We start from the raw sequence: 14431 nt of genomic DNA, 5'->3' as shown, positions 1-14431 counted from the left end.
CACAAAAACATTATGAATCGACGTTTTAGTTTTATAATTTACCAGATAAAACGATTGTAAAGAGCTTGGTCACATTTGCCAGATAAACTTGATATGTGGTGTGTAGTAGTAGTATTGCGACAAACTAGCACAACACACGTTTTTTAAATTCTGTGAGTTTTTGTGACAGTTACAGTTTATGTTCTCTGCTTGATACCATTAAATGTCATTATTATGTTAATTATTTTAAATTATATTGGAAAGGATTTAGATTGGCTAGTGACTGTTTGTCGCTTTGGAAGTTATTTCAATTCTTCTGTAAATCCGTTGATATATAATGTTGTGAATGAAACTTTTAGACAAGCATTTGTTGACGTTTTCTATAGCACAATCAAGAGGAAAATAACTGAACGTACTGTTAGTGTGTAAAGTTGATAGATGTTTAACGTACAACCAATACATTTTGAAAATTGAAATAACATGTTGTTATTATCTCATTTACGTAAGGGTCAGCTTATAAGTTTAACCAAAGCAATTTAGCAACAGGATGCTGAGCTCCGGAGATCAAAGGTTTTATTTGTGGCTGCGACACGATCAGGTCCACGACCCTTAACAGACATCGCGCGCCGCGGAGAATAATACATAGTAAGCGTGCAGTACTGTTGGTAATTGTAGCAGCCAGACTTAAGATCAAAATACTGTTACGAGTTACTATCTTGGCAAGGCGAGTGTGTCCTGTTGATAGATTGCTTGTCAAAATGACAAGGACCTAAAGATCCATCAATATCGGCATATCGCGAGGTCGACTCGCTCCAGTTATGGTTGTGGAACAAGTCTTCTCGGATAAGGACTATGAACCGTGAGTCCAGTATACATTTTAAAGAACGCATTTTATCATTCGAGACTTTTAATACGCTGTTACTCTCTGGTGATATACATACAAATCCAGGGCCAGTAAAAAATCCTTGTAGCATTTGTGAAAAAGCTGTGGCCAAAAATCACCGTTCTGTTCAATGCAATGATTGCACGATGGCCTGCCACATTAAATGTGGACAAATATCGCCGAAGACCTACAAGGTAGGCAGGTTACAAAATAATTTCAAATATTGGACATGTTCCAAATGCCTGTTTGCAAAATTACCAGGATTTGACGTTTTTGAATTAAATAAACCGGACCAATGTTTCAAATTAGATGACAATGTTAAAAACTTCGACGATACTGAAAATGGAATCGATTTTAAAAGTTTGGAACGAAAGGGTCTGAAATGCCTACACCTGAATGTCAGATCTCTTATCCCTAAACTTTCGGAAATTCGTGAACTCGTCAAAAAATGCAACCCATCAGTTTTCTGCGTTACAGAATCGTGGCTCAACAACTCAGTCACTGACAGAGAAATCAGCATCAACAACTACTCCATAATACGCAGAGACAGAAGAGAAAACACATTTGGTGGTGTTTGCATCTACATTAAAAGTGATCTCGCCTTCAAGGAATTGGATCAACTGAACTGTGATGAACTTGAAGCTGCATGGATAGAAATATTTCAGCCTAAATCAAAATCAATTGTTCTTGGTTGTGTGTACCGTCCTCCAAAATATAACAATATTGATTTTATACATCAATTTGACATTACCGTCAGTAAGATAGATCATCAGAAAGAAGTTATAATACTCGGTGACTTTAATATAAACTTGCAGGACAAGTCGTCTTATCCGGTAAAAAAGTTTTGCGAATGTCTTGATCTTCACAGTTTTGAACAATTGATAAATGAACCAACTCGTATTACTGAACGCAGCTCTACTCTAATTGACCATGTACTTACCAACAAACCTACTAACATAATTGAATCTGGAATTGTTCCTATAGGTCTGAGCGATCATTCTCTAACATACTGTATTAGAAAGATTGTACGAAATACATATGATAGTCATAATACAGTAGTTTTAAGATCATTAAAGTCATACAGTAAAGATTCTTTTAATGATATACTATCTAATGTCGATTGGACACCAGTGCATACAAGTACCGATGTAAATATTGCCTGGTCATATTTTAAGAATCTATTTATAAGTGCTATTGATAGAATGCCAAAGCGGATTATTTTAACACCCAGATTGAAGAAAACATTAATAAAAACAACTCCAAATGCCTCTGGAATACATTGGAGAAACTTGGATATAGTTCTAAGAAAACTACTAATGGAATTACTGTACTGGAGATAAACGGAAATGTATGTCATGATTCTAAGACTGTTGCTTCCAAGTTCAACAATTTCTTTACTTCCGTGGCTTCTTCTTTAGCATCCCAACTCCCAATATTTGGCAATTATTCAATTGCTTCCGAAAAATTTCAAGACTTTCAACATAAGTTTTATAAGACAGCCCCCTCTAAATTTGTTCTTGCCATGGTTGATGATGAATTCGTTGAGAAGGAACTGCAAAGTCTTAATCCTAACAAAGGAATAGGTTTTGACGGTATATCAGCACGATTTTTAAAAGACGCCGTTACTCAAATAACTGGGCCAATCAAACACATCATTAACCTTTCAATTACTTCTAACATTTATCCAGAAGAATTCAAAATTGCCAGGGTAAAGCCCCTTTATAAGAAAGGGAACCGTCTTGATGTAAATAATTACCGGCCTGTCAGCGTTTTAAATATTGTTTCAAAAGTTCTAGAACATTCTATTTATGTTTATACTTGAACGACAACAACCTTCTTAACGTTAATCAATCTGGATTTCGCGCTGGTCATTCTACCGACACTTGTTTAATTGACCTTATTGATTGTATAAAAGAGAACACATCTAGAGGTCTTTACACTGGTATGGTGTTGTTAGATATACGCAAGGCGTTCGATTCGGTTGACCACGCTATACTTAATGGAAAGTTATCTGCAATAGGTGTCGACAAAACAGACTGGTTTTCCTCATACCTTTCCGGAAGGAAACAGTATGTTGAAATCAACCTTCTATTGAAGACATTACGCATGGTGTCCCACAAGGAAGTATTTTGGGGCCACTGCTTTTTTTGGTATATATTAATGATATGGCAATTAGTATTAATTCACTGTGTACTTTACGCCAATATGCTGATGATAGTGCCATTACATTTTCTCACTCTGATCCAAAGGTAATCGAAGAGGTTCTAAGTAAAAACATATCGTCATGTTACGAATGGCTGGCAGATAATAGGTTATCCTTGCATGTTGGAAAGACAGAAGCAATACTATTTGGATCAAAAAGAAAAGTTAAACATGTTGAATCATTTAAGATAATTTGTAAAGGTCAAGTGATTGAACGTAAAACAAGTGTAAACTATTTAGGAATTGTAATTGATCATAATGTCACTGGGAACAACTTTGCTCAATCAGTCTATAAAAAGGCTAATTCCCGTATAAAATATCTTTGGCGTCAATCCCCTTTTATCAACAAACAGTCACGAAAACGTTTAGGTATGGCGCTGGTACAGCCTTTACTAGATTATGCCTCACCAGCTTGGTTTCATGGAGTTAACAAAAATGTTAAACACAAATTACAAACCACCCAAAATAAACTAGTAAGATTTATTGCAAAGTTGGAACCCAGAGCCCATGTTGGCTACTCTGAACTCACTACACTTGGTATGCTTAATATAGAAAATCGTGTAAAATATCTGTGTCTTAGGCATGTTTTCAATATCTTTAATAAAACGTGTCCGGATTATTTAAGCTCACACTTCACACGTATTAGTGATACGCATGGATACAATACAAGGCACAGTAACACAAATTTTAGAGTTCCTCATGGTAATGTACATAATACATTTTATTACAATAGTATAAAATATTGGAATGCACTTCCTATTAATATTAAAAATTGCAATACTTTAAATAGTTTTAAATATAATGTAAAATCACTTTTATCTGAAAGAATACCTGTGTAACATTTTTGTACAGTATTTTATATATTTTTAACTTTAGGCAATTGTATTAGGTGCAATTAAACGTTTAAACATTGCAATATTTTAACTACATTTTAAATTTTAAATATGTAAAATCACATTTTATCAAAATACTGTGTAATCCTTATCATGTTTACTGTACAATTTTTTAACCTTTTAGTAGTCATAGGGCGCTTTAAGTGCAATTATCAGTGTTATTTTTATGTCTGAGGACCCCAATGGAAATAAGTTTTCATTTAAACTTTCTTGGGTTATTCCTCGGTTCATTCTTTTAATATTGTTATCTTGTGCTTTTTTCCTGTTATGTTTGTCTTTGTATTTTTGAGTGAACCGAATAAAACTGAACTGAACAAGTAGGGAATACCCCGGTGAACTTGTCTCTGTTTCAGGAAGATTACCACCTATCTGACAGGGCAGTTATTCATGTATTATTAATAATCTTAAAGACACATCTACCTGGTGACCAGACACTAGAAAAATACTGTAAACAGTTTTTGTGACAGTCATTATTTATATTTTCGGCATGAAGCCCACAATGTTGATTATTTTTCGATTTGAAACATATTTAAATTCATCTGTAAATGCTTTGATATATAATGTAGTATAGACGTTTTATTAAAGAATTTTGTTTGTTGTAATCCAGTGGTTACAGTTACTAAAATCGAGCTTTTTTCCAAGCTGGTTTATTTCGATTATTTCAACATTAGTAGTATAGTCGTTATTAGTAAGTTTTAATTAAAGTGTGTCAAAAGTGTTGAATTATTCATAAATGTGCCTATTAATAGAAGTGAAGATAAATTATCTGATGTATATTAATAGTGTCAAGGACGCATGTCGCAATGTTTTTATTTATTTTACAAGAATATTTAGGCCTACAAGCGAAAATGTCAGTTCAACGTTTCCATCTGTGCCATAACTCCGTACTAATACCCCTTTTACACCGCCTAGCTTAGAACAAACCCGTGTCGTATCCGGATAAATTTCCATTTCACACCTGATTCATTCCGGGAATGACACCGGTTTCGTGTGTTTACACTGCAAAATACCAACCCCTGTAAATGTTCTAAATTAATCGAAATATCGCCCTCTCACGCACGAAGAGGCGCCCTAGTTAACGGTCTTCTCTCAATATACCTCCTACAATTTATTTATGGAAATACAAAACAATTGAGTCTACTTGTGGTGAAGAATAATATGCTTTAAAAAAAATAAATAAAAAATAACCATACGTTGTATTTATTAAATAAGCGAATAAACAAATTCAGTCTTATCTTAATTTTATATAAATTAAATACTATGGTGAGCGAGGATAGCAACAAACCTGGAAAAAATACCCGGTACTGTTTAAAACGCAAACATACAAGTGCACGGGTTTGTCCCGGATTCACTTGACGCTGAATACATTCCGCATCACTCACTCTGGTGGTTACGCGACCCTGGTAACTTTTTACGTTGTTTACACTGGCCTACATTTTCGCATTTCTACGTCACGGGTACGACTCGGTTTACACAATTGCTGATCCGCATTTTTGCTGGCGGTGTAAAAAGAGTATAAGACTCCTTTGAATCCTCCTCTTTTTGGAATAACGTTTTTCCAAACTTTTAACCGCTCTCGATTCTCTGAAAAATTAATTATAGCACAACTGAGAGTACAATATGCTGATTTGTTGCATTGTTCATTGAGTGATCATTCATTATCTTAAACCTTTTTAACATTCAATCGTAAAATTAGAGTATTATTTCTGATAAAATGAAATAAATATGGAAAAACGGTAATAAATATTCTATTCAACATAACGGTAATGAAGACTAATATGCCTACGATTAGGCCTATTGATTGTTGAACGAGTAATTTAGTTGATGCAATTGTGTGTATTTATTTTCTACGTGCACAAATAATGATTTGTTAGACAATATAAAAGTAATGACGACGATCAGTTTACCAGATGAAGTTGTTATATACGTTTTAAACACACCATTTTACTCAGTATTTTGATAAATGAAGTAAATTCAAAATTAATCTGTGTTTCATTCATGGAGTAAAGTTACTCCATTGTTTCATCACACCATCTAGTACTCTGTAAGCAGTCATCTAATCAATGTACTCCCAACTTCTCTGTGTCATTTTTTTCTTTCGAGACGATCATTTTTAATTGTGAAACAGAAGATTCGAGAACCAGTTTCAAATGTTACTTTTAGTCGACAATGCATATGATGAATCTGAATACGGGAATTCAACATCTAACACGAGTCAATATGATGCCTTCATAGACGTGTTCCTTCCTAGTGACTGGGAGAGGATTTTGCGTTACAACATTATTCCAGTTGTTGTCACTTTAGGAATTGTCGGAAACATAATGACATTTTTCGTTATAGTCGGTAAATTACACAAATCAGTTTACGTGTATCTAGCCAATTTGGCAATAGCTGATACAATGTCTTTAATTGTGATTGTTTTTTGTTAGATTCTATTGGAAGTGATTTAGATTGGCTAGTGACTGTTTGTCGCTTTGGAAGTTATTTCAATTCTTTCGTAAATCTTTCTATAGCGTAATCAGGCGAAAAATAACTGAACGTACTGTCAGTATATAAACATTAATTTAAGGTTTACAGTTACTAACATTGTGCTATTTGAATGGTGTCCGGTTTTTGAAATGCAGTTAACAAACAACAGTATTTGGAAATCGGTTGTCGCCTATCTCAAAGTTATTCTAAACTATCTTTGTACGTAAATTTACATTGCTTTTAAACGACATGGTTACGTTTGAGTTCGTTATGTGGGTATAGTTGCAACAAGCACACTCTATATCTTTTTCTATTTCTTTTGTAAGTAATTCATGTAAAATTTAAAACAACAACTTGACTTTTTTTCTTGTCCTTCCCCTTTTCCCTTTTCTTATTTTTCTTAAATTTATGTTTTTGTTTTTGTTTGTCTTTTTTTGTTTCTTTTGCTTCTTTTTCTTTATCTTTAATTTGTCTTCTTAATTTGAAGTAATTTGGTAGTCATTGACTTGAGGTTGATATTCGTAATAATTTTAATTAGATCACCATCAAAATGTAACGGTAACAGTGAGAACAATGCCTTGACTAGATTGCTGTTCATTTGAAAACTTGGACCACAGATACAATGGATGATACGGATAACATGTAAGGCTAAACAGTACACACAGTTGTATAGTCCCGTATTTTAAAAAGCACAGTAACTTCGGTAACAGAAGAAGCAAGAAAGGTAATTAAAAAATAAAGTATGGGACGCCAAATGCGTCGTACTCAAGCTGTAACATGGTATATTATTTTTACAGGGGAAGTAAAAAGTGAATGTTATTCAAGGGAGAAACTTTATCAAGTTCCAACCACAGTAATTGGCAATTTATTTCTGTAGACCAACGGGTATATCTACAGTAAAACCACACAAATGTATGATAATTTCCAATTGGCAACCGCTTGTACAGTATCATTAGAAATAAATATTATGTATTGTTAAATATGTATACTCTGAATAAACTGGGGAAGCTTAACTTATTTTGTGTTGTGTGTAAATATATATTTTAACACTATGGCCAACCCCGATTAAGGGCACAAACGGTTGATTCAACCCTTACTATATTTTTTCCATCACAAAAACAAACATACATATATTATTATTATATTAGTAGTAGTAGTACAAACATGGGTAATAATTATGATACTTTCTCTGGTTTGAAAATTTTCTTTGTGGAAAAATTATGGCTGTTAAATGTTCAATTTCTTAAATCCAGATTGTTGATTTTGATTTTTTTTCTTCACACAATAAGGGTTAGGTGTGCCCTGAATAGTGGATATACTGTATTACTGGATCGGATTTAAAGTTCAACTATTTTTCGAATTGGAACATATTTAAATCTGTAAGTCTTCTGATATTATAGTGTAGTAAATAAAGGTTTTAGTTTAGTATAATCCGGAGGTAAATAGCTGAACGACTGTTAGTATACAAACATTGTAACGTTAAATAAATGGTGCTGTTTTCAATTTCCAAACAAGTTGAACTATTTCGCTTTTTAAATATTTATAATTAATCGTTAGTAGTAAGTTAACTTTTTTTTCAATGTTCTGCATTTTATTCATAAACGTAGTTTATTAACTGAAGTGAATAGTCAATAGATTGCTTGATATAGATTTAGTAATCAATCTCCAAAAATGAAATAATAAACTTGAACTTTATTGTGATACCTGGAAACTAACTAAATCTAAAATTATTGTTTTAAAAAATGGCCGCAAGGAACATTGAAAAATGGAGGTATAAAAATATTCAATTATAAATTGTTAATTCATGTCATTGTTAATTCAATGGTTCATGGAATAAAGCAAATCAACAAAAAGCATTCCAAAGTTTATTCTATTTAAAATCATTTATTTGTCGTAACTTATCTTTTCTACCAATTAATATTGACATATTAACACCATATTTTTTATGTGAAAATACTTCTTATTTTAACTTATGGAAGCGAAATCTGGAAAATGTCAGACAGCGCAAACATTATTGAAAAAGACATACTAACTTGTTTAGATATTTATTGTAAGTTTAAAAAAATGCACTACAAATGCCGTTGTTACTTCCGAGTTAGGTAGATTACCACTTTTTTTATTGTTTGGTTACAGTTATTAAGATTTTGGTCAAATATTATTACTTTAGATCATGATAGATTTATTTTTAACTGCTATGAGTTTCAACTTAGTTAATCGTAATGAGAACTGTTGGGCACAACATATCATCAAGCAGTTATTTTTTTCTACTGGCTTTGGTTATAATATCTGGCTGCAACAATTTGTTAATAGTAACAGTTTGTTTTTGAAAGAATTGAAATTACGATTACGTGATTTTGAAAAACAAAAATACATTAAAAAATTGAGTTTCATAAGTTAAGTTTCTTCTCTTTTTATAAAAACGAGATGTGTTATAAGTTATCATTTGACCAATATCATTAATTTTAAACAAAGAATATTATTGCCTAAGTTACGTTTAGGAATATTAGAGCTTGAAATTGAAAAGGGGAGATGGGAAGGCTTAGAAAGATATAAGAGAATGTGTGTAAAGTATGTAAAAAGAACATTATTGAGAATGAGTTTCATTTTATTTTACCATGTACATTTTATAATGATTTAAGAAACAAATTTATTCCAAGATTTATACTTGTTTATCCCTAACACGTCTACTTTGCTTTTGAAGGAAGAAATAATGATTTTGTTTTGTATTAAGGTCAATGGCCCTTATACATGAATTGAATAAATTCCCAAGAAAAGGAAAAACAGAAGAGATTATTATTTCTGGTAAAACTGAAATAATGTAATAAATAATCCATTAAAAAATAAACTTAATGAATACTAATAGGCCTAACCACTCATCATATTGATTGTGGAAGTAGTAATTAGTTAATGCACTTGTGTGAAAACAGATATTGCCTGCTCATAGGTAAAATATAAGATTTGACATCCCCGAGGGAATGATATTTTGCTCGAGGGAATATAATATATAAAATATAATTCTCGAGAGCATAATATCATTCCCGATGGGATGTCAAATCTTATATTTTACCGATATAAAAGGCAATATCTGTTATAATTATATAGCCAACAACAAGTAGATTATCTGCTGGGTCGGGTAGCTAGGCCTCCCTTTATGTAATAAGCCTGCCTAGTTAGGGGTTGCACCTTACCTTGCGAAGAATAAATACAAATAATTACTAATTTTTCCTTTCCAATAAAATATTCCCTTAGGCCTAGGTCGTTTAAATTAACAGAAGAATTTCCATCAATAAGCCTACATTAATAATAATATTATTATTATCAGGTAGGCCGAATAAATAATAATTCGTCTTCTTCGAGCCGAATCACCGGATATTCAGCGCGCCGCGCGTACCAGGTTACTACCGTGAGTATTTGTCGCGTCTATAGAGGGCGAATAACAAATGAGGGCACTATGAATGCATAGTTTAAATAATTTAGTTAATTTATTTCTTCAAGCAAGTTAAGTGGCGCGGCGTGTAAAACGTAGTCTCGTGAAGATGTGGACTAATCTTCGCGAGTTCAAGTCCCAGTAAATGACTTTTGTTTATTTATCGCCAAACGCGAGTGTTGCAACACGCAAATTACACAGTCAATATCAAACTCTTTGAGAATTTACTGGATTTTATATGTTCAATGACAGGGACACGATAATCGAAAATTACTCAGTCAATATCATCGTGCTCGAGGAAATATACGATTTACGATCGTCGCAGCAGTAGTCATGTGATGCAGTTTCAACCAATCACGTTCACGTATTTACATAACCTATGTAATATAATTAATAAATATACGTCATGTATAATCTATTGTCTTTTTTTGTTGCCATACTATATAGTATAATCAGGAGGAAAATATCTGCACGTACTTTCAGTGTCTGAAGTTATAATTTATGCATAATTATACCATAACTTATGGCAATTAGTTAATGCACTTGTGGTTTGCCTAATGTCTGAACTGAAGACAAATTAAAACCTATATCACTATTTTCACCTACACTGTATATTTCAATATTTCAAATTGAAAGGTTGCCCTCATATTTATAACTTATTATAGATTATGTTGATTTGTAGATATAAATTCATATAAATATTTTGCCTTTTGGATGTCGTGATAATAATTATTATAACCAGCTGAATTACCACAGCGCACCAAAGTGTTCAATAGAGCGCCCTCAGTTATTTTGCTATGTATTGTCTCAGTTTGTGAGCACTGATTAAGACTGATTCACATTTCACATCATTCGTTCTGATGACTGTAAGTCGTTGCTATGATTTGTTATGGTTACGCTATTTCAGAGTAGAAATTTATCTCGATAAGAAATAGTACAAACTTCTCCATGTACTTTACTTCATTCAAACCATCATTTTTTATTGCGAAGCAGAAGATAACTTCAAGCAAAATGTCACTTTCAGGTGACAATGCATCCTATGATTTATCTGAATATGCGTATTCAACATTTAACACGAATCAATACGATGCTTATATTGATACGTTCTTACCTAGTGACTGGGAGAGGATTTTACGTAAGATTGTTGTTCCTGTAGTTGTAGCTTTTGGAATAGTCGGCAATATCATGACATTTATTGTTATAGTAAGTAAATTACACAAATCAGTTTACGTATATCTAGCTAATTTAGCTATAGCTGATACGCTGTTATTAAGTGTGGCACCTCTTTACGACGTTGAGTTAACTCAGACGGTACCATATACGATTAATAAAATAGATGGGAACAACTTGAATTGTGAATTAACAAGTTTCTTTGCTACTGTTGCCTGGCTTGTAGGAGCTAGTACGATATTTTGGCTTTCAATTGAACGTTATATGGCAGTTTGTAGACCTTATTGGTTTCAAAGAAGTGGATTTGGTACTCTCTCAAGATCTGTTAAAATATGCGCAAGTATATGGATTGTTTGGGTGTTGGTGAATTTAGTACATTTTTTCATTGTATACGAACGTATCTACGTCATCCTGCCTTGGCCTGATACGTATAAAGGTGTCTCAAACCGTGCAACTATGTGTCGTTTTAGTGAAACCTACATTGAAGTGTGTACAGCGTTGTGGATATCTCTATTAGTTGGACATATACTCTTTAACGTGATTATTGTAGTGTTGTGTTTTGTTATGGTTTATTCTTTAAGACAATCCCAAAATGTCGTGAAGAATTCTTGCAAGACGGACCCACATTCAAAATCTGAGAGGAAAATATTCATGACAATTTTTGTGACATTCGCAGTTAATGTTCTTACCATAACACCGTTTAATGTCATAATTACGTTGATTCTTTTAGGTTCTATTGGATCGGATTTTGATTGGCTTTTGACTGTTTGTCTTTTCGGAATTTTTATAAATTCTTCTGTAAATCCTTTGATATATAATGTAGTAAATGAAAATTTTAGACATGCATTTGTTGACGTATTCTATAGCTTAATGAGGAGGAAAATACCTGCACGTACTGTCTGAAGTTATAATCTATGCATAATTATGCCATAACTATATGACCATTACATATTGAAATATAAAACAAAATGTTTTAATTACATGACGGTCCACTTTGATAGATAGGCCTAATTAAGCAAACTTGTGAGTTATTTTCAATATTTTGATTTTTTTTCTTTACAAAACTAGGGGCAATATGTTTTAAAACTACGGCCAACCTTTATTAAGAGGACGTCATGGACATTTTTATCATTTTGGCATATATTTGTTTTTTTCACATGAAAACACCAATTAAGGGTTAGGTGTGCCCTGAATAGGGGTCCCCTTAATAGTTCTACTGTATTACTGGATATGATTTAAATTTTGACTATTTTTCGAATTGGAACATTTAATTTAAATTTATTTGTAAATCTGTTGATATAGTGTAGTAAATAAACGTTTTTTAAAACGTTTAAATAGATAGAGCTTAAAAGCTCTGTCTATACTATCAAACATGTTTGACAAAAAAAGTGTACTGTGCTCAAATATGGTAGTGATATTCCAAAATATGGTAATGATATGTAATGTAATAAGGTAATGACGACGATGAGTTTACCAGATGAAGTTGTTATATATGTTTTGAACACACCACACTATACTGGTCAGGTAAGCCGAAGACGGAGAGACGTCTGTCAGGCGTTGGCTTCATGATCAGGAACTCCATTGCTTCAAAACTTGTAAATTTACCAACCGGTCACTCTGACCGGATCATCTCCATGCGGGTGTTACTTAGAAACAAACAGCATATCACCTTCTTCAGCGTGTATGCACCAACACTTAAAGCAGATCCTGCAGACAAGGAAAAGTTTTATACAGATCTGCGTAACCACGTACGGATCACCCCCGCAGATGACAAGATCATCATTCTTGATGACCTAAATGCAAGAGTAGGTCAAGATTCAGAAGCCTGGAAGGGAGTACTTGGCAAGCACGGCATTGGAAACTGCAATGATAATGGGCGTCTTCTGTTAGAATTCTGCGCAGAGCAGCAACTAAACATCACAAACACCATGTTCCAGCAGAAAGATAGTCTGAAAACAACCTGGATGCACCCTCGTTCCAAGCATTGGCACTTAATAGACTACATCTTAGTGCGCCAGAGAGATCTTCGGGACGTTTTACATACCAGAGTAATGCCGAGTGCTGAATGTCATACTGACCACCGTCTTGTCCGCTGCAAACTCAACCTCCACCTCAAACAAAAGCCTAGAAGCGTAGGCTTCCAAAAGAGGAAGTTTGATGTTAAAGGCTTACAATCAGCTGAAGTCGTAGCTGCCTTTCAGTCGAAAAACCAATCAAAGCTTGTTAACCGTACCTGCCCCACAAACCCCTCTCCAGATCTGCTATGGGCAAAAAAGAGATCTGCCCACCAGGCGCACCTTACTCAGCCATCGTGTCCTAGAAAAAAGGCAGTTTTTCGTCTTATCTGTAGTAACTTTCAACGGAAACTTCGAGAGATTAAGAACAACTGGTGGACCAAACTCGCCGAGAGAACCCAACTTTACGCAGACAGTGGTAACTACAATGGTTTTTATGAAGCTTTAAAGGCAGTCTATGGCCCATCACACCAGGCACAATCGCCTTTGCGGAGCGCTGATGGCCAGATCCTCATTACAGATACGGCATCCATCCTGAAGCGCTGGTCAGACCATTTTCAATCCCTCTTCAGCGATGAACGCATAGTACAGGATTCAGAAATTCTATGTATCCCAATCCAGCCAGTAAAAACAGAGCTAGAGATGGTTCCAACTTTTGAGGAGACTGTCAAAGCTATAGAACAACTAAAATGTGGCAAGGCATCAGGAGCTGATGTAATTCCAAACGAGGTCTGGAAACATGGTGGACCAACTTTACACACTAAGCTACACGAGTTCCTTGTCTGCTGCTGGGTAAAAGGGAAGATACCATCGGACCTTCGAGATGCAGTGATAATCCCTCTCTATAAGAAGAAAGGGGAAAAATCCGATTGCTCAAACTACCGGGGAATAACTCTGCTGTCCATTGCTGGAAAAATCCTGGCAAGAGTTCTCTTAAATAGATTAGTGCCTGCCATCGCAGAACACAACCTCCCAGAGAGTCAATGTGGCTTCCGAGCCAACAGAAGTACAACTGATATGGTATTTGTGCTCCGGCAACTCCAAGAGAAATGTAGAGAACAAAACAAGGGGATATATGTGTCTTTTGTCGACTTGACCAAAGCGTTTGATACCGTAAGCAGGAACGGCTTATGGAAAATCCTAGAACGTCTGGGGTGCCCCCAAAAATTCCTCAGTATGGTCATCCAGCTACACGAAGATCAACATGGTCAGGTCAGGCACAGCAACGAACTCTCAGAACGCTTTCAAATAGCAAATGGTGTCAAGCAAGGTTGTGTACTTGCGCCAACACTCTTTTCCATTTTCTTCAGCATGATGCTCCAAAGAGCCACCGCAGATCTCGATGACGAAGATGGTGTCTACGTACGTTACCGTACCGATGGCAGCCTATTCA

At 34.3% G+C, this 14431-nt stretch overlaps 1 protein-coding gene across 1 annotated transcript; it reads left to right on the top strand.

Annotated features, from left to right (window-relative positions):
* Positions 1 to 12588: 12588 nt before the first annotated feature.
* LOC144841282 (uncharacterized) lies at positions 12589 to 14155 on the top strand. Its single transcript, XM_078697596.1, has 2 exons — positions 12589 to 14058; positions 14141 to 14155. Exons 1-2 carry the CDS (start codon positions 12589 to 12591, stop codon positions 14153 to 14155), a joined length of 1485 nt encoding a protein of 494 aa, XP_078553722.1.
* Positions 14156 to 14431: the final 276 nt, after the last annotated feature.

The sequence above is a fragment of the Antedon bifida genome, chromosome 1 (genome assembly GCF_963402885.1).
Source record: "Antedon bifida chromosome 1, ecAntBifi1.1, whole genome shotgun sequence".
NCBI lineage: Eukaryota > Metazoa > Echinodermata > Crinoidea > Comatulida > Antedonidae > Antedon > Antedon bifida.
The sequence above is the reverse complement of the archived record's forward strand: the minus strand, read 5'-3'. Positions and strand labels throughout refer to the sequence as shown.